The 22250-nt window shown below is 35.3% G+C and overlaps 1 protein-coding gene across 4 annotated transcripts in view; it reads left to right on the top strand.

Moving 5' to 3' along the window:
• The window catches only part of CSMD1 (CUB and Sushi multiple domains 1), a 1051796-nt gene that overhangs the window by 818598 nt on the left and 210948 nt on the right, over nucleotides 1-22250 (top strand). For all 4 annotated transcript variants that reach the window (XM_021551131.2, XM_031504428.2, XM_021551132.2 and 1 more), the window contains 4 exons: nucleotides 2041-2229; nucleotides 5930-6046; nucleotides 7370-7585; nucleotides 11308-11496. In XM_021551131.2, the coding sequence (XP_021406806.2) occupies nucleotides 2041-2229; nucleotides 5930-6046; nucleotides 7370-7585; nucleotides 11308-11496 (711 nt within the window). The remainder of the gene's footprint in view (nucleotides 1-2040; nucleotides 2230-5929; nucleotides 6047-7369; nucleotides 7586-11307; nucleotides 11497-22250) is intronic.

The raw sequence follows: 22250 nt of genomic DNA on the forward strand, positions 1-22250 counted from the left end.
TGTGAAAGCTATAGTCATTATTTATTATATTTTTATTTGTAGTCCTGATTCCAACACTCATATATATAGTTCTGAATCCTTCACTTTTTTCCTTAGTTTTGAACTCCTCCTACTTAGCTCCTAAGGCTGTGTGGTAGTCCTGGATAAACAGAGCAAGGTAGAAGCAGTAAACTGAGAGAACGACTACTTCAGAAACGGTTAGAGATGGACAAGCAGCTGAGGACCAGCACCTTCTTTGCCCTCTAGAGGGCTAAGAAGCTAGGAAGTGTCTGTGAAGAAGACAGTTTTGGTGGAATAACCTTGCTGAATCCCAGGTGCCCGAATCTTAAAAACACCTTTCCTGTGTCCTTCCATTCCTCTCTGGCTGAACTTCACTTTCAGTTTTATCTACCTCCTCCTTCTGAGAGGTGCAGGAAGACAAGGCAAGAAGGTTGTGATCAGTTTATCACAATTATCTTTGTTGCTCCTTCCTCTTTGGTGGATGGACCCCCCAGACTCTTTTCCTTCTCCAGCACTGGGTTCCTCCCCCAGGAGACAGTCTTCCATGAATATATAAAATTTGAATCCTTCCCATAATCTAGAGTTCTTGATGCATGGCTCTGGTGTGGTGTGCAATCTTTCAGCAACTGAGTGCTCCAGTGTAGGTCTCCCACAGCATCACAAGTCCTGCCAGCAAAGCTGTTCTAGTGTGGGCTCGTGTCTCTACCAGGCCACAGATCCTGCCAGGAGCCTGCTCCAGTGTAGACTTCCCACAAGACCACAGCCTCCATCTGCTCTTGGAGTCCTTCACAGGCTGCAGGTCGATCTCTGATCCACTGTGGACCTTCATGGGCTGCAGTAGGACAGCTGCTTCACCACATTCTTCAGCATGGGTTTCAGGGGCTTCCAAACCTTGAGCACCTCCTCTCTCCTCTTTCTCTTCATTGACCTTAGTGTCTCAGAATTCTTGCTCTCACATTCTCACTCTTCTCTATGGCTGCTGTTTTTCTGCAGCAGCTTTTTTTATCTGTCTTAACTATGTTAGCTCAGGGGTTCTACCACCATCTCTGAAGTGCTCAGCTTTTGCCAGCAGCAGACCCATCCTGATACTAGATGGCATTGGTTCTGTTGGACATGTGGGAAGCTTATGGCAGCTTCTCACAGAAGCTACTCCTGTAGCCGCCCCTGTCTACTAACTAAAACTTGGCCATGCAAGTCTAATACAGGGCTGAGGATGATGGGGTATTTTACTTTTTGGTTTTGTTTCTCACCATCCTAGTCTATTTTTAATTGGCAATAAATTAAATAATTTCTTCTCAAATTGAGTCTAGTTTGACTGTGACGGTAATTATTGTCTTTGTCTCAGTCCTTAAGTTTCTTCATGTTATTTTTCTACCTTGTTCTCTCCCCATGTACTGTTGAAGGGGGTAATGATAGAGCAGCTGAGTGGGGGACTGCCAGCCAGACAAGGTCAATTCACCACGTAGTAACATAATAAAATTTCTGTCATCCCAATAGTGAGTCTCTATTTGTTTCCCACATGTATACGTTATTGTTCATTATATTATTAAATTCCACAATCATTTACTATCACTAGAAACACACTGTATCATTCATTTGATAATTTCAGGGAGTTTTTTTCAGTGGATATCTCCAGGTTTATTTGCCGAATAGATGAAAAAATCAAGTATGATTTATATGTTAGCAAAATTTTTATTCATACTTTGAACTGTTGTATCTTCCTATAGTTTCAGATGTCCAGTACTTTTATTGGTTTGGTGTGTTTAATTGATTGACAAAATATACCTTAAAGTATTTTTCTATTTCATTTGGACTTCTCTATTCTATGAAACTTAAAATTAGAGAAACATTCTGTGAGCCAGACAGCAGCTAGAGAAAGAATTATATATCTCATATTGGTTCTCAGGCAATGCTAACTAGGATCTTTTGGAGGCTCTTTCTTTCTCCTGTCTTCCTTGTTTTGTGTTTTGTTTGGGTCTTTTTTTCTGTTTACTATCTGAAAAAAAGGTGAAAAAGCAAAATTAAATCTTTGTGTTTCAGGTGTTACTTTGGAATCAGATTCTTGCCTTGACCCAGGAATTCCTGTGAATGGTCATCGCCATGGTAACAACTTTAATATCCGCTCCACAGTAACCTTCAGCTGTGATGCAGGATATACACTGAGTGATGAAGAACCTCTCATATGTGAAAGAAACCATCAATGGAATCATGCATTACCCAGCTGTGATGGTAAGTGTCAAACTCTTCAGATGTCAGGTTTAAAGTCCACAAAGTTAATCTACAATTTTGCAGAACTAATTAAGCTTGTCATTGCTACTACCTCCCTTCAAGATCCACACTCTTTAAAAATTATTTTATTGTTATTAAAAGCCATGCTTTAAACCTGTGTCTGTTTTCAGTGAAGTACTGAAAAAAAATGGGCACATATTCACAAATAGAAAAATTCAGATTCTCACAGAGTGCCATTGTTCAACTGTGAATCAAAATGGTGCCATACAACTAATACTTTCAACACAAAGCAAATAAAATTAATTTTTATTTTAAACTTTAAATACTGCATACAAAAATGATTGCTTAAAATTTAGGATGCTCAATACTAAAGCAGATAGACAATGATTGGCCAATGTAATTAATTTTCTTAATATATTTTTGTTTTGAAATTTTGGTTTAATAATTGTTTTGGGGGATATGAAGTATGAAACTGTCTAGAGCTTTCATGAGACATTTTTTAAAATGCTGAATTACTTCATGGTTTAACCACAGCCAGCAACCAAGCCTCACACAGCCTCTTGCTCACTCCCACCAGTGGGATCAGGGAGAGAATCAGGAGGCTAAAAGTGATAATACTCCTGGGTTGAGATAAAGACAGTTTAGTAAGAAAAGAAAACTCTGTGCACACAAGCAAAGCAAAGCAAACCATGGAATTTATTCACTGCTTCCCAGGGACAGCAGATGTTCAGCCATCTTTAGAAGAGCCGATGACAAATACCATCAGTCTGAAATTCTCAGTTTTCCCTTTTTCTCCCCACTTTATATACTGAGTCTGATGCCATATGGTGTGGGCTATTCTTTGGGTTAGCTGCAGTCACCTGTCCCTGCTGTGTCTCCTTGTAATCTCCTACTCACCTGCAGCTTCCTCACCAGTGTGGCACTATGAAAAGCAGAAAAAGTCTTGGCTCTGTGTAAACCCTGCTCAGTGATAACAAAAACATCTCTGTATTATCAACCCTGTGCTCAGCACAAATCCAAAACACAGTCCCATACTGAGAAGAAAAACAACTCTACCCCAGCACAACTGCATTTGCAAATATTTCTGTGTTCTTTTTTGTAATTGGATTTTTTGGCTAAGTTCTGTTTTTGTGAACCACTAAATCAACTGAATTTCTTCATGGAACTCTTGTATAGTTGCTACAAAATCCGTCTTATAGAGACCACAGAACAGCAAAGAAAGGCTCCTGCTTTAGTGAATTACTTAATGCATTTCTAACTTGCTTTTCAGGTCCAAGGTTTTAATTGATTACAGTGGAATGTCGGAGGACAAAATTAGATTCACCGAAGTATTTCTTTTTCTCACTGTTTTAAACTGTTTAGTTAAATCTGAGCACTATAACTCTCCCATGCTCAGACCATCTAAACCACCAAAAGACTATTACAGAAGTTAGCTAAACTAGCATTCAAACTCACTCACCTTGTAACCACCACAACCCATTCCTCCTTTACAAGTACAGACACAAAGTATTTTTAAATGTTTAATTGTTTTTATGGGTTTCTTTCCTTGTTTTCTTTGCCGTGATGGATTGACAAATGCAAAGAAATCTTATGTTTGAATGGTATTCTCTTCTTTTTCTACTTACTTTTAATAAAATGTGTGGTTCTATTTTTGGGTTAAACTATCAATATTTAACTCTTTTGTTTACATATGAATGTTGATATTTGGGAAGATCTAGTTAATTTTCACTCATTAAAAGAGATTTTTTTTCCCAGGCCCTTCACCCACTTTCATGTGAGTGTATGAGAAACTGTCAAGCCTTTCTGGAGTATGTTCTCTAGGCAAGCGCCACACAAGGGTTCAATATACATTCAGTCTCTTCTTCACAGATTAAACTCCATTGTATTAACTAGTCTAAAAACATGGCATAGAACTCACACTCTATTAGGTAATCATTCTGTTAGTATATTTGCCTTCTGAGTTTCAACAAATTGCGACCCAAATTTTTGGAATGTAACAGATTTAACTAAGGTGAAAATGAGCATTTTGCACTCATCAGTAGAGTACTGATGTTCTCAAAATTTTAACTTCAGAAATTAATTTAGCAGAATAATGCCTAAGTGAAAAGCATGTTGCTTTGTTTCATGCCAACAAAGAAGAAATAAACCTGTGTAGAAATGTAAGGTGGTTAAAGTTCCCTGTAAGTAATGTGTCATTCTCAAAATGCGCTAGTGCCAAGGTGGAGCATGAAAATAATTTTTGAGTGAGAGCTAAATTAAAGCACATCAATTCCATATTTTTAATTTTGTTTAAAATATGTAAATTATTTTTGAAATATGTAATATCTGCTTTAAGTAATGTTGCACAGTCAAGTATTTTTCTTCCTTCTGTGGTATTTACAGAAAAAGATAAGGATTCTTGAATGAATGTATTATTGTTCATTTATGGCACCGTAAACCTGATGTCTATAATGCTGTTTTTTATTATATAGATACTGTGGATTTAGTCAAATGTGTTTTAATTCATACTTGCATGCAGAAATAACTATACTCAGGTAAAAACAGGCTGGAAGCATCTCCTTTCCTTTTATTTACTTATAAATATGTTTAAGTTACATAAATTAAAAAAAAATTAATACTTTAGCAAAATCATTAGTCTAATAAGAAATGAAAAAAAAGGAACTTAAGCTATAAACCAAGTATATTATATAGAGACACACATCTACATAAAGATACTGCAAGATTATTGAATATTTTTTAATGTATATTTTCCATCTTGTTAATGGCAAAGTGTATCACTTTATGTGAGGAAGAAGACTAAAAGCATCTTAATGTTTTGTTGCTTTACTGTTTAAATATTTATCATATTAAAATTTTAAAAAAACAACAGCATAAAAACTGGACAGCAAGAGATTAGTGAAAAGCACAGTCATGCTGTATTTATAAGATCTGTGAGCAATTCAGCATGCAAATCTTAAACATTAATTAATTTGCTATGCAAATTTGAACAGCCTAGTTTAGCAAATTCTAGTATGCATAAAATGTTTCCTAGCATAGTTCTCATGTCTTCCAAAATATTCAATTTGAAATAAATTACTTATGATAGGACAATCTAAACCTTTGAAAAAGAGGAAATTACACTTCTTTTTTCCTCTGAGCATTGTAGTAATCATCAAACTTTTACATACTTGAAAAAAAATGTGCTTTTTACTGAAGTATTTTTGTTTGTTAAAAATGCAGTTGAATGCCTGCCTTTCAAAATATTTAGTGCAAGGAAAGTAGCAGCAAGATATTTGTTGTGTTACTCCACAAAAAAAAAAAAAAAAAAAATCCCCTTATTTCTTACATACTACTCCAATACAAATCAATACTTGCAATAATTATTTACATTTTGTTCTGTTAACTAAAGAGAGGTTGTAAATGAAAAATTAAGTCCTTTTCAAGGAGTTAATTTTACTTATTTCTGTATTCTGCTAATTAACAGGAGAGGCTATAAATGAAAAATAACCTCCTTTTCAAGGACTAATTTAGAAGAAAACCAAATGTTGTCAAAATTAATGTTGTAGTGGTGGATTAATTAACTTCTTATTTTAATCCTTGAATCTATTTTTAATTTTATGTGTAGTTAAAAATAAACTCTCTTTCTTTCTCTTTCTCTCTCTCAAACCATTTCACAAAAAAGGCCTTTTTTATGATTTTTTTTTTTTTCTCTCTCCTTAAGCTTTATGTGGTGGATATATTCATGGGAAGAGTGGAACTGTTCTTTCTCCAGGTTTTCCTGATTTTTACCCAAACTCTTTAAACTGCACTTGGACTATTGAAGTGTCCCATGGCAAGGGTAAATATCTAATATGTTTTACATATATACAATGTCTGTATGGAAAAAAAAAATCAGACATATATAGCTAAAAAAGAAAATGTCCTTTATGAGTTAAACCAACACTTTCTGACACTGTTTTGAGGAAGAAGTTTAACTTTCCAAAATTAAGTATCTTCAAGGGTGGGATTTCAATTTGTGTTTATTTTCCAAAGGAAGAATTCTTCTTAAAATTGCCAGAGGCAATGTGTTTCAATCTCAGAAAAATGTAAAAGAGTGGAAGAGGTAAAATAAGGGAAAATAATAGCTACTGGTCAAATAGATCTAAATTTCTTTCAGTCAAAGATATTATGACCTTGTTGATGGCTCTTTGCTATTATTGAACATAAAGGAACAGACTGGATCCGTGTATTGGTAACCTAGTATTTCAGACTTAAACCATTAGAGCAAAAACTTATATATATCTTTATGTTACATACTCAATAGAGTAATATCTGAGTAAAAAGTTTACTGAGAAGTATATGGGAAGTTTCAACTTTTAAAATCTTCTTAAAGACTGTTTTTGTTTTGTTTTGTTTTGTTTTGTTTAAAACTCATAAAACATTTTAAATGTAAAATATATGAGAAAATGTGCTAAGAAGAATATTGTTCCCCACAGTAAATTTATAAATGTATTATACTTATTGTATTTGAAAATTTATTGTATTTGAAACCTGAACTGTAAGTCAAAATTTAATTCATTATTGGATTGGAAGTTGGCAAATGAAAAAATAGCCATTATGTCAGATAAATTATCATTTGCAGAAAATAGGAATCTGTATTTATGTAAGACTGTACATAAAACTTCTGTATGCTTTGTACTTGTATTTGGAAACTTCCCTGAAAGTTAGAATTAAAAATCAGAATTGTGTTGGAGGAAACGCAAAAATAAAACATAAATACAAAATTTTAGCAAATATTAATGTACATATCCTAGGTAAAAATGAAATCAAGGTGGATATTATATGTAAAAGAGAAATACAGTAACTTGAATAACATCTAAATTCTAGAAATTTTAATTTGCAGAGTGCTGTATAAAGATAGCATTGAATGCCATCAATTCTCTTATATGAATTATTGATTTAAAGTGAGCTAAACAAGCATCCACATTGCACATATGAGCACAGCTGAGCTCATGTGCTTTCAGCAAACTTTATTTTCAGAATTTCAGGTTTTGATTGTAACTTTTTCTCAAAATGTTTCAGTGTGACATAAAAATTGCTTTCTGTGTCACCTACGTATGAAGGAACAGAAAAATTTGCTACTAAATACTTTTCTTTCCTCCCTTTTTAAATTCTTTTAAAGGTGTACAGCTGGTTTTTCATACTTTTCACCTTGAGAGCTCTCATGACTATTTGCTCATCACTGAAGATGGGAGCTTCACAGAACCAGTAGCCAGATTAACTGGCTCAGTCTTACCTCCTACAATTAAAGCCGGCCTCTTTGGAAATTTTACTGCACAGCTTCGATTTATATCTGATTTTTCAATTTCTTACGAAGGTTTCAACATAACATTTTCAGGTAATTAATTCCATTCTGCTAAGTATCCTAAAACTGTTCCAAATGCAGATAAAAGAAATATTAGGAAACACTATAAAGTAAAAAAAAAAAAAAAAAACACAAAAACAAAAACAAAAAAACCCCACACTTAATCATTGTATAGTGTCTATCATAGAAAATTGGTTAAGGTTTAAAAAGGTGGCCAGGAGAATAGAGAAGAATATTGTTTTAAGTTTTACCTGTTCTCACAGAAACATTAAAATTGTTGAAAAATAAATTTTGAAGAAAATTAAGCGGAAAAAATTACAAAGAAAGTACTGCTTCAGAAGATAGGAACTAACTTGTTCTAAAGTATAGAAACTTTAAAAAAGCAGTCATATGCTAACACAGATTCACAAAGGACTCTAATTTGAAGACTGATTTTGAAATGGAAAATGTGTATATAAAGATGAAATAAAACACTTATTAGCTATTGATGTATTTCTGCAATTTATCTCTTTAAGATACATGAAACATTTGTTAACTGCTTCTTATTTACAGTCTTCTAAAACTAGATGACATGTAATATACATTTCTCAATAATTTTCTTTGCCTATCTCCATTACTAGGAAGTAGAATTACAGATGTGCATATTGCAGCAGGGCATCTCACCTCCCAACAAGAGCTGATCTGTTGTTTGTTAGCTGGTCAGATAATTCAAATAGGGTGAGCTGTCTTGTAGTGAGTTATTTTGGCACCATAGCCAAAATGGCCAGTGCTCTGGCATCTCCCAGCTGCCAATAAACATCTTTCTTTTGAAGTGAGATCTGGAAGGTAAGCTGGATTTCTTACTGACAGACACCTCACTTACAAACTAGAAAAGCCACACCAAACTTTCACAAAGCAGAAATCCTCTGTACATGATCCTGAAAATTTGTGGAGTCCCATGAGTAGAGGCGCCTATTTTGCAGTTACTCCCAGGGTTAAATGAAGAAATCTTTGTACATTATTGTAATTTTGGTGGTTGGTTATAATACTGTTTGTTTTGCTAGCTTTAATTATAGGTACCCTGAAATAGTGCATTGTTTTATGCTTGGCTGTAATCTACTAGTAGTTCTTTAGTTGCATACTGTGTAGCAACTCTGATTAGGATCTTTGATCAGTTATCTCTAATTATTTTTATAAATATACTTGATTTACCATCATTAGAACTTGTAGACTAGAGTAAGTCCTTAAATTTAAAATGCTCTGGAGTTCTGAGGCTAAGGCAGGGTTTTTCCTAAGCTTCCACTTGTTCCATGACACATATGAATTAATCAAGCGTTCATTGAAATGCACATGCACATTTTATGGAAGGATTGCATAAGGAACTCACATCCAACTCTCCTACATCATTTTTCAGGAACTGAAAGCCAATAAATTTTGTTAAGAATTGGCAATGTTTACATACACATGGCCATGATATTTATGAGTAATGTATCTCATTTAGCTTGCTTATTTAAAAAAGGAAAAAAATGCCTCACTGATTAGAGCAATAGTGTTGCATTTACTCCTGTTAAATGCTAATATACATTCATTCTGGATACTTTGGACTCACCAAAGCAGAGGTTAACAATTTTAGAACTTTGAAATGTAAATACAAATATTAATTATTTATTTGATAATTTATCACTAAGTCAAAAAGTTGTAGAAAAACACACAAAATATTGTGGATGCATGAGGAAAATTGTGCAGAAACAAAATATTTGGACCACAGAAATTTTGGAACACAATTGAAGGTTTATGTCCTATTTACTACTGCTACAATATAAAGAGTCAGCCTATGACATCATTTATATTAAATGCACATTTTGAGAAATATTATGAGGTACATTTACTTTGTGACTCAAATATGTGATTCTGGGTTTTTACTTTCACACAATTAACATATATTTCTTCTTAGTTAGAAGTGTTTAGTGAGAACACTTGTTTTGAATGTCATGAATCATACAAATTTGTCATGAAAATTGCCATGTACCTGAAGGTATACTACAGGTATACTATACCTGTATTACCTTAGCCTCTGCAGTACTGAACAGAGATAGTAGATCGTATGTTTTCTGAACATGCAATATTTGGCAGCAGAAACTGATGTAGATGATAGATGGCTGCCGTGTCCTCGCCCCAGACCACTGTCCCAGATATCCTCAGCCCCGGCTAGCTCTCCTGCGGGGCGAGTAGGGCGGGTGGAAGCACTCCCTCCTGCACCCAGCTGGGCTTTGGGGAGCGCTTTGTGGGTCCTGAGGTCGCTGCTGATTCCGATGATGAATAGAAGAGGAGAGGCATTTGTTGAGGGCAAAACTCTGATGTTTACTGAGACCCTGAGGGTCCAACAGCACTTGAAGGAACCCAGCCAACAAGAGCAACAGAGGGGTGCTGGCAACATATTATATGGGGGGGGGAACTGATCAACCAATGGGGAAACATAAAGGCATGGCTCTTGTGGGGATTGACATCTGGGGGATCCAGTGGGGGATAGACAGGGGAGGGGTCCCAGGACCTCATCCAATCACTCGGTGCCCTGGATGGAAGTTTCCAGAGGTAGGGGAATGGACACCGAGTGACAGACAAGGCACCTGGGAGGGGACAGGGGAATGACTTGGCATTTTCTAGGGAGACTGACACATGGGGGAAGGCGGGAAACTCAGGGAGAAGCCAATACAATGTGGGGGTACACAAGAACAAACCATTGCAGAATGAAAATCTGATAAAACATATAAAAATGCAACTCCACAGACGGCCTCTAATATTCAGAACTTTCCTAAAAGACAAGGGAAGGATTTATTTATTAATTTTATTCCATATATCAGTTGTTTAAAGACTCAATCAGAAACTTTGGTTTGTTTTCTTCCCTGACTAAATGGAGTCTCTTATTCTAAATAAGTAGATTTGATCCTACTTTCCACTGACCTCCAAGGTTAATGTTCTAGGAAACATTTTTCCTTATCTGTTGCCAGAAAGGATCTCTTGGGTCTTTTGGATCATATTCTGAAGAATATAAAATCAAACCTTTTCCATTAGATGTTAAATTGTTTTCAACATATTTTTTCAAAGTAGTTGGTAGTGGCTATCTGAGGAAAAAATATCATATGGAAAAACAGGATAATCAGAAAGTGATACCTCCACAGCATATTCTTTGGAGACAGGGAAATGGGCAGCTCATAATTTTCTGAGTTTTATTTACTTCCTATGTAACAGCCCTGATATTTTCCCCATTACTCTATTCTGACTCCTCCTGAATTATTTCTAATGTGTAGTTATAAAAGCACACTTTTTTTGAAAATGTGTTTGTATGTCTTCCATTCATCTAACCTTTTGTTTATTTTTTAAATTAGATTTTCTTCATCACATAATGATTTCTTTCAACTGTAAGGCTTACTTCTAAAGCTGTTTGGGAGTTCAGATGAAAAGGAACTAGAATTATACACAAAGAAAGTAATTAAACAAAATTATAGTAAACCACTTACAGTACAAGCTGATTACAGCTCTTGAAATTAAAAAAAATAGATGTAGTGTTGGTAGGACACATTAAATACATAATTACTCTATATATAGGCATAATAAACTTATAGATACAGTATTGGGTTTTAGTAGAGAACATAACTCTAAAATACATATTTTCCAGATGTTCCATGCTCACACAATGCAGGCGATTTGGTAAGTTTGCTTTTTTCCATGTGGACAATTTGTCCAGATAATAACATACTATGTTTTCTTGTCTGCAGAATATGACCTGGAGCCATGTGATGATCCTGGTGTTCCTGCCTTCAGTAGGCGAATTGGTTTTCATTTTGGTGTTGGAGATTCCTTGATCTTTTCCTGTTTCCCTGGGTATCGCTTGGAAGGTGCTAACAAACTCACCTGCCTGGGAGGTGGTCGGCGTGTATGGAGTGCACCTCTGCCAAGGTGTGTGGGTAGGTGGTCACATGCTTTCATTTCATTCATCAAATCGTTAATAGCACATGGCATGTGTCAGAATACTGGGCAGAGAACAAAGTGCTTGGGTTGAAACAGTTGATCCCCAAGCTGTAAAAACTTCTAAAGTTAGTGCAAAATATAAGTAATGCATGTCTCCTTTCTACAAAGATCAAAAAATACAGAGGAATAATTAGAATTATGCCAGCAAATAAGATCAACATGTAATATGAGATAAAACGCAAAAGCAATTATTTAACTTCATGTTTGGCACAGTTAAGTTATAAATTTCATACTTTTCTTTTGGGGTAGAGAAACTATGTTTAGAGCTTTTAGGTGAAAATACCCTGTTTTAGAGCCCTGCAGCTGGTATTGTTATTATTGTAATTCTAAGGTACTGGAATTCTTACAGTTTTTAAAATGCATCACAGCATTTTTAAACTTTATTTTTTTTTAAATTACTGTGCTGCTGTTAAACTTCAGTAGCTATCAGCTCAAATTGAGTGAACAGTTATTTTCTTGTAAAAGCTCTGGGACTGTATATTATGAAATTTGTGCAGTTGCTGTATTTGTGAGATGGTTTTATTTCCACCATGTCAAGTGAATCTCATCAGCTGCTGTTGACATATGCTTCTGAACAGTCAAATACTACCATACACCCCTCAATGAATTTCCTTAAGAGGGTTCTTGTTGTAAATAAGATTTTATTTCATGAAAGGAGAAACTCAGCTTCAGCCTATTTCTTTTATTTATTATAAAAAGGTGAATCTTTATATCTGAAAAAGTCACCTACCTTGTATATGAATGTAAGATACACAGGGAAACATAAAGTATCTCAAATTTTGTTTTAAAATTGAGTTATTCTTCCCATGATGAAAGGATGCTACAGATGAGAGAGAAAGCAAAATAATACAGAGTTTGCCATTTATTTGGAAATTCTAGATTTAAGTCTTAGTCTCTTTTCAGCCCTGGGATATTTGCTTGGTTTGGGTTTTTTGTTTGTTCATTTGTTTGTTTGGTTTGTTTGGGGTTTCTCTCTTTCTATGCAGTTTCTCTATGTTCCACTCAAACAAGTTTAGTATATTTTAGATATCATAAAATGTTAGTCATCTGCAAAAATATTGTTAGCTTGTGCTGAAGAAAAGATACATTCTATATAATGCATGATTTTCTAAATTTTGTTAACTTTTAGAAGGCCTTTCCTACAGTACCTATAGTAATAAAGAGATTCAGACCCGATATCTTGAAAATGCTCACTTGGTTATGCTCATAAAGTAAAAGACACATTGAAAAGTTGCAAAGATTATCAAAGCATCAATAATCAGCTTAATGAAGTATCAGCCACTGAATTAGCGGTGAAATTATAGAAATAATATAACCACTTACTGTGCCAAACACAGATATGCCTATATGTTTCTCCCAAGCATAATTTAGTGATACCCATCTAACCTTATGTATATTTGATATGCCTGCCATTCATATTGAAATGGAAATTGTATTTACAGAGAGCCCAAGATTTCCTTTTTTGTTCTTATCTTTAGTTTCTAGCAAATTTGTCGACTGGCCCTGAGACACTTTTGTCACTAAATCAATGTATGAGATCCCAGTTTCTAACTGATTAGTAAAACCTTTCATAAAGCATCCAAAGACAAGAGGCATTTCTCTAAAGTAAGACAATCTAAATAACTCTTTTAACTCAACCTATGTCATCATTTGATCTCTTGTAGTGTAGCAAACTAAAGATATATACAATGCAACTAAGAATAACGCAGGGAAAAAAACTTTGCTGGGTAGCTGAGTCAAACTGAGGAGGAAAGACATATTCAGTGGCCATCATAGCTGCTTTTATGAGTGTTTTTCTTAACACTAAGAAGTCCCTTTTCTTGTTGCCATGGCACCTAAGACATTAGGGGTGAAGATATACTCTTACCCTGAAAAGAAGTTCACACAAAGACTTATTCTTTCTTGGAAGAGGGAAAAGCTTGTCCTGAAATCTGCTGGATTTGGAGTCTACATTTGGAATTTAGTCTCAATTCAGCGGCACAAATTCATAAGTACATTACTAGATTCAGTAGTCTCTTGATTATTACTTCCTAATTGTAATTTCTCTAGTGATCAAACTCTCATACACAATATTTAATCATCAACATGGATTTTCAAGTCCTTCTATGACATACGGTAATACAGTCTTTCATTATACTTTTAATCAGATTCAGGATGAAAGACCGTCCTGAGTTGACTATACGATGCTTGTATCCCCAGCTGTCTGTTCTGTTTGTGCTGAATAATAAGTTCTGCACCTTTAAGACTTGTTCTAAGAGTGAAGGGGGGAGAGAAGAAGCATGGAGTTTGTTTTCAGAAACTGCACTTACTCCTCCACATTCCTGCTCCTGGACTGTGTTGTCTGCAGACAGACAGACAGCAAGACAGAGCTCTCCTTTGCTTTTAGTTAGTTTTAGCTAGCTGAGGCAAAGAAGTTCCCTGGACTGTGGTTTTTTTTTCTTTTCTTTGGACCTGTTTAAACGTGCTCTGGACTGAACACCAGAAGAGCAGTGACAGCTCACACCTGCAGCCCACCTGGCCAGGCCTGGGCTGTGGCATTTCCAGCACCAGAGGGACTGATAACAGACTAAGTGAGCCTAGCTACAGCCCATGGAGGGGACTTTCTGAGTTTGTCTCTTTTTTGGAGCAGCAAGAAGTTTTATTTTTTTTATACTGTTTAGGTTTTATTGTTTAATAAACAGTTTTGTCCACTTTTCTACAAGGAGGTATTTTTCCTGAATCCAGGGTTATCTTGATCAGAGTCACAGGGTCCCGGGGAAGGGAAAATAGAGTGCCCATGAGCTCACTGTAACAATGGTCTTCCCCTGGATTTCTTTATGTAATTACCTGGAAGTTGGTTGGCTCTCAGAATAAAGCAGCATACCCTCTTCTGCAATAAGAACCCTCTCTTTCACAACAAAATACACCACCAAGTATACCTTCAAAATCAAATTCATATTCATAAACAGGTGGACTTGTAAATCTTATTTCTTTGTGTCAACGATTCACTCTTTTATCTTTTCAATTAGAATGATTTCATGTATATCAGCTATGCAGTTCATGTTGTTTTGCATACTATTCCATCTGACCCCAGAGTTTTGAAGAGACTAGCTAGGGTTTCCCTTTGAGTCATCACCCCATTTCTAAGACTAGAAAGCAGTCTATGCCTACAGCCACTTACTTGTTACTATTTGAGGAAAAGAGCTTTACTGTTAAAAATAGTGCAGAAGATCCAGGCCCTTAGGACTGACTCCCTTTGCTCTGTTTAAAGAGCACATATTACAATAGCCCAAGATGGTGTCACATTTCTCCATCTCAGAAGACTAAACTTTTTCTTCTTCGTTTAAGGGGTACTTTTCCTACAGAAGCAAATCCCCTTCCTATCTAATGAATTTTCAGTTTACATTGACAGGATGTGGCTTTTCAAGAACACGTTGTCATTCCACCTCTATGTACCAAGTGTGGGAACACTGGGATTGCCAGTCTCCTCAAAGAGAATTTCTCATTCTTAAATTGTTTTTAAGAAGGTAGTGAGGTCATCCATAAAAAATCTCATTTCCTCTCAGAACTTCCTCAAAACACTCAAATAACAATGGTGGGTTCCCCGACAATCGTCCTTGTAGCTGATAACTGCAGATGAGACACTTTACTCTTTTTTACACAAGAGTACTGCCTCCCATCTTTCCAGACATGGTAAATGCATTTGGGAGAGCTATCACACAATTTTTACTGAGCTGGTGACTCACTGCAGCACATATGCCACAGTTAGTCTTTCCTTCAGTTTCCCACAATATAAAGGACATAGATGATAATTGGAATGAAAAAAAGTCTGTCTGACTGTATATGGCTGTTCTTTGAGATATGTTGTCTCAATGAATATCTTTCACATTCACAGTGTTCTTTTTTACCCCTCTCCTCAAAATTCACTGTAGCTGAGAAGAATGTGACATTAAGGGGAACTCTGCCCATTCTACTTTGCACGATGCACAGAATTGAGTAATGAGCACATGTCTATAGAAAATGTCAAGAGAAAAATATCTTAGCAATGCCTACCTGGAATATAAACATGCATAATATCTTGAAAAGAAATGTCACTAGCCCATATCTTTTGATTTGAGAGTATCGATGTAAATATTTGGATTTTAAATGTTACAAAATAAATTGTGACCTGTGTGGATGTTAACCTTATCATCTGGTATGCTGCTGTAATTGGTGTGTTTGACAATGTGTGATGGTTTAATTTTCCAGATCTACTTCTGGATAATATGCTTATCATTTAAAATTACTGGGTTTACATTGCATGTGTAGGTGAAAAACAAGATATTGGAGTACAGACAAGTTTCTTCTGATTATTTTTTGTCTAGTTGAGATTTGAAATCAGAAAACAGCTTTTGTCCCCTTCATTTGTTTATATTTTATCCAGTGTTATTATTTTTTTATTTTGCTGTTATTATTGCTTTAACTATTATTCCAATGTTTCCCAGAAAATTCAAAAACATGCATTTTGTTAGCAATTGTGGTTGTGATGGGTTGCTGACACCACTTCTACATATATAATTTATACCCATTATGCCATTTCCTTTCTGTAATTGCAAATGTTATCTATACCTTTAAAAATATATGCCTTTTTACTTATCACTGTGAAGACAAAACTATATAAGCGTGGATGCATATTCTTACCACTTTTTTCCTTCCAGCAATAACTCTTTTTTTCCTCTATCTATAATTGCACAATTCTATTATAGTTTCATTTACATTTCGCAGCTTACTATTTTTTCCTGAGGACAAATCCCAGCTTTTAGTGAGTAGTCCCCCTAGAGTACAGATACAAGAGTAAAGCTTCAAGGCAGTCATGCACCTCTGCGTATGCACAAAGCTGTGTGAATTTCAGAAGTTTGATGAATAGCAGTGTCCAGAAATTAGGTGGAAGAACTTCTTATTGAAGTCTATTGAAGTCCCTGATTCTGAGGCTAATGTCCACCTAAAGGAGACTGTCAAAATCAGATTTCTGATGTTATCATATTGTCATCACTAACCTTTTAAACACGATCCACATTTTGGATAGAGAAGAGAGGGAGAGGGAGAGGGAGAGGGAGAGGGAGAGGGAGAGGGAGAGGGAGAGGGAGAGGGAGAGGGAGTGGGAGAGGGAGAGGGAGAGGAGAGGATCTATATGGTTACCTGTGTTTTCTCAGCCTTGGTGAGGAATAGGGTATGTGCAAAACCAGAAATGTTTAACAAAACAAGATACCTGTGAGTGTGCACAATTCCAGAGATAGGTGGCCAAGAAGTAGGGGCGGAGGCAGAGGAGGGAGTTTACACTGCAGTGTCAAATGAATGCATCTGATGTACACTGAAATTACCTCCTTAATACTTTCTGAAATGTGACTTTATAATTTGCATTAATCCCCTAAAAAGGTGAAGAATGAGCCATTTAGTTTTGGTATTCCTTTTTATGGTGCACTGTGAAATACTGATGAAATTCTGAAAGATAGGAGACATTTCATTCTTTCTTTCCCACTTGACAAAGATACACTGTTGACTGATTATTGAAGACAAGGTGGAAAAACTGGAGTGGAGATCCTGTTACAGTGAGTTGCAAAGTACAGAACTCAGATGTAGGTGCCTTCTTTTTTCAAAAGACTTTAATTTCATCAGGAGGGTACGGGCCACATTTGACTCCTTTTGGGTGGCCATTCTTTTCAAATCTCTCTAATCTGCAGAGGGTTAATGTCTTTCTCCCCATTAATTCTCTCTGAGAGTCAGCCTGGCTCTCTTCCAGGGAGGGAAATCCTTTCAAAAGGCCCACGTTACACCAGAAAACCTTTTATCAGGTCTCACATACCCAGGTCATACTGAGGGGGAAAAAAAATATCATTATATTTTCAGAAAAAGCAGACAGTCACTATTTGATTTGCTCTTGGTAGTTGTACCCCTTAGTAACCCACTAGAGTCAATTTCTTTCTCCTCACAACCCTCTCTGACATTTACTTTCTCCCAAAGAAAACCTTTCAGTAAGTCCAGGTCACACCAGAAAACCCTAAATATCTTTGAATCACACTGATCACTCTGCCACATTCAAGGGATCCTGTCTGATGTTACAATTATGTAATGCTCTGGTCCAGCCAGTGGGTTTAGGAGAAGGTAGCTTGATTGACTCTGGGTGGTGAATGAGTGAAACAACAAGAATTCTCAAGATTAGAGTGAAACTATACTGAATTACCAGACTATATCTATTGTATCTATCTATCTATCTATCTATCTATCTATCTATCTATCTATCTATCTATCTATCTGTCTGTCTATCTGTCTATCTGTCTATCTGTCTATCTGTCTATCTGTCTACCTGTCTATCTCTATATGTGTGTGTGTGGTTGTGTGGCAGGTTTATTTTACAGCAGTTGGGTTGCACTACACAGTGTACACTATATTCAGTTCAAGCTAGTCTTTCATGGTAAGGATTATAAAAGAATATAAAAGAATAGTTTTAGTTTTGATTGCTGGGTCTTTTTTGTTTGGTTTGGGTTTTAACCTGCATTATTTCCTGTCCCCAGTGAGTCATTTCAGCTCAGTACGGAATTCCTAAATCAAGCTGTAAAAAACGTAAATGGTAAAGCTGAAAAGAAAGCGCACCTATATATTTTTATTTCGAATTTAATTGGTGTTGCTCCCTTATTAAATTTTATATGGCACTTGACTTTTAATAGTGCATTAATACAGTATTTGAGTAAAATCCTCACCGAGGTATTGCTCACTGGTATTCGCATTAATATCACATTAATTTATCATATTCAGTTGTTATATTAAATACTACTTTAATAATTGGTAGGGTGCTAAAATAAAATGCTGACAACATTTAATAAGCTGGTTTTCTTAATAGTTCAGTTAGTATTCATTGCAAAGTCATAAATTGTAATTAATATTGTTATAATATTATTATAATATAATTAATTATTAAAATTAATATATTCTGTCATGTTGTTGCATTGAGTTAATTTCCAGTGAGACTGAAAGAAGGGGGAAGCCTATTAGTGTTAGATTTCTGTGAGACCCTTGAGATCTGATATTCATTGTTTCCTTTAAAGTCTCTGTAGCTTTAAATCTGGATTTGAGTTCACCTGTAAGAAGTCAAACTAAGTCTGAAAATTGCTGTTCATTTTTAGCTAGAGTTTAGGCAGAGAGAGCTTTCATTAAGAGTTACTCATGAAGAAGAAATCTTATATAAGATCAGCAGCTGAGTCTCTGAATCTTCAGACAGAAATAAGGATGTTCATGCATCCAGGATCAGAATGTTCATGCATTCATGCATGTTCATGCATTCAGTATTTCAGAATTCTTTATTTAAAGGTTATGTTATGTCTGTAGCTGTTTTTTTTTCATTTTATACAATGTATAAATACAATATTATTTGATGTTTTTGGTAATTTATGTTTCCTTCTCTTAAAGCATTGCATTTTTATAAATACAATCATAGCACTGTATGACAGTTTGTACCTGAATCCATGCTTGAGTCCAGTCATGTATTGTGTCTGCCCTACAGAAGTTATATGCCCAGCTTTAGAGACCCTTCACTGACTGGAGGGACCTTAAGTTTTTGCTATTATGTGAAGGCAGAGCATATGATGCTTTATCTGTAATCCCCTCTCCTCTTTTATTAATGCTGCTTAACCACCCTACTGGATAACAATACTGTCCAACAGAAATATAAAGAATGTCTGAGCTAAGTTTCTTCTCATACTTCATGAATTGCTGCACAATTTTGTAAACACAACAAAGGTATTCTGTACTCAGTAGAGTGCTTTGTGTCAGAGAAGCCTTTAAACTGACAACATACGACTTTTATTTGATCTCTGCTTTGGAGATCTGTTTAAAATACTGTCAAACCTTTTAGCAAGATGTATGGAAGAAAAAATAATAGAGTAAACTTTTCCATTAAACAAAGTTATTGTTATATTTTACATGAACTATATTTCAAAGCAATTCAAAAATCCCTGAATTTTGTTTGTTTTATAGTTTGTGCTCATATTCAGGAAGTGTTTGATGATCTTCAAAAGATCTACCCTCTGCAGTTTCCTTTTATCCAATTTCAAGTGAGACAATGAAAGAAAGAAAAAAAAGTATGTATTTAGATAGAATTTCGTGACTTTATTAAGCAAAAGAACAAAGAATGGGGTCAAGTATCTGTTCCAGACAGATTGCTCTCTCTGAAAGGGAATTAAAGAACAGTTTGATAAAGCAGCATTTTTCAGTCTGCTGCACTTCTTACCAAGGTTATAAGAGACAATTTCGAAACTGTAGTGAAATTAAAGCATGTAGTTCCTCCTCTAAAATCTTTTAGAGGAAGAAACAGTCAATATGAGTATTTCTTTTGCTTTCATGGTTTTCTGGCTCACTGATGAGCTTTTTTTCAATTTATTTTTCTGTTTGTTTTTTTTCTCTTGACATACTTTTTAAATATTCTCTGCTGAAAAATATCTTGAATTACACTTCTTTTTGGTCACAGGATATATTTGAAATACATGACTAAATTGAAATAAATGAAGTGAGAACTTGGTCTTAATTGTTTAATCTAGAGAGTGGGTTTAGGTGTCACTGACCATACTGATAATAAAAAAATGTAGAACTTTGAATCAATGTATTTTGTATATTGAAAAGTAAAATACATTGATATAGAAACAAAGGAAAGGGAGACATGCAACACAGAGAAAGGATCTGTTATGTCATAACATGTATTTTATTGATGCATCTTTTTATAGCAATTTTTAGGTATTATATCATATGCAGATTCTAAGTTGTTTAGTTGTACGTACATTATATTAATCTATGCATATCATGTAACCACATAGAGAGCACTGTGAAATATGTTCATTTTCTTTAAAGGCTACAGCTTGAGGAGTTAGTCCTGAAAATACTATTTACATAGAGCATGTTCAATGGGTATGTTGCAGTTTACCTGTTCACCTAAATTCACCTTGATACTTCCAACACAAGGTTGTGGATCAAAATATGGAGACAGACTATCAATAGTAATAATTGATTATTTAAGAGCAGTAAAGATTATTCCTCCTGGCAAATCCCTTACCTGTCAATGTTTGCATAATTTAAAACTTATACATACTAATACAGATATAGTTGATTTTTATTAAAGAAAGAGTGCATATTGGTAATATTCAGTGAATTGTAGTTAATAAATGAAATTACAATCACATACAAGATATTTTTTTCTCATGTCGGGGAGTGAGAAATCTTTTTCATCTTTCTTGGCTATGGAGACAGTTACTATAGGTGGACAAGCCATATCCCTTCTTTACACAAAACTGTTTGGCTGGATCTCTCATCAAGAATATAAGAGATGGGGCTTCATATCTGTAAAATAATTTTAATGTGTATCTGATGCTTGCTAGCAGAATCAGCATGTCAATGTGGGCAAAGGCTCTTGTTTCATTTTGCATAAGGAATTAAAGATCGGAGGTGAAGAAATGCAAGTGAACATGAATATATTTTTCCAGTCTAGTAGCTCAGTGCTCACAAGGTAACAGTGAATATTCAGAATTTTATTTCCCAACTGTTTAATGTATGAGTTTCTTCGAAGAGGTGTTCCTTCTCCCTTATTTAATGCCCTACCCACTGTGCTAAAGAGATTAGTCAACATTTGTTCACTTTGTGACTGATTTTCGAATCTCTGCATGAGGCAGAAGTCCTAGGAGATGCATGTTCAAATCCCCAGAGACAAAGTGAATTGAATTTAGGTGTCATACATATTGGCTGCTTGTGTTAATTACAATATCAAAAAGTAGCAGCAGTGTCAGCTAGTGTAAATAGTTTTAAAGAAAAAACATGACTTTTCCCATACCATTCGGTAAAATATTAGGGCCATGAAAGGGAGACATACCTTTGACTGCTTAAGCTTTTCCTGCTGCCAAGACCAGACTCAATATTGCGTTTCATTGAGTTTCTAGTTCATAAGTGTGGAAAGCGTGGTCATGCAGTTCTGGACTGCAGTGTGGAGGAACAGTTATAAAAATGGTCAATTTAAGTCCTTAGGGCATAAGGTCTGCTGTATTGGTCACAAATAGCAGAGATTTCAGTTATTAGCACATTTAGAAGCTCCAACAGTCTGGAGAAAAAAGGAACTTTTTCATCTATGAGGACAACATTTCTTTGATAAAAAGTCACCTAAATCTCCAGGCCAAGACACTGGGAGAGCTAATTAAACATGACTTTGGCTTGATATCCTAAGATTAACCAAATATAGCTAGAAGACCTTAACTTGAGATGTGACAGGCTTTGTATATATTGAGGGAGGGAAGTTAAAAAGAAGGGCTTAATTTCCTTTGAAAGCCTCTTTCTGGGGTCTGTGTTATTTTTTTGCTGACTGACACAAGATGAGGAAACTTGACTAGCCAGATGACATGAGCAAGCCATTGCATGATAATGAATGGAATGATGGGGCCTGATGAAACTGCATAGCTATCAGATATTTGCAAGGGATTTGAAAAGGGGTAACATGAATATGGTTTTATAGCATTAGTTAGAGGTATATGAGTGCCAGCTTGAGTTCAGAGAACTTTGCCATGTAATTAAAGTTTACTAAATAATTGCTCATATTACAATACATCTGCTTCTTTCAGAAAGTAACATATTTTAGAAGGGTAGTAGTATTTTGTCTTTAGTATCCCTTATCTTATATGTCAGTACACCAATATTATTTACT

Source organism: Lonchura striata, chromosome 3 (assembly GCF_046129695.1).
Source record: "Lonchura striata isolate bLonStr1 chromosome 3, bLonStr1.mat, whole genome shotgun sequence".
In the NCBI taxonomy this organism is placed as follows: Eukaryota; Metazoa; Chordata; class Aves; order Passeriformes; family Estrildidae; genus Lonchura; species Lonchura striata.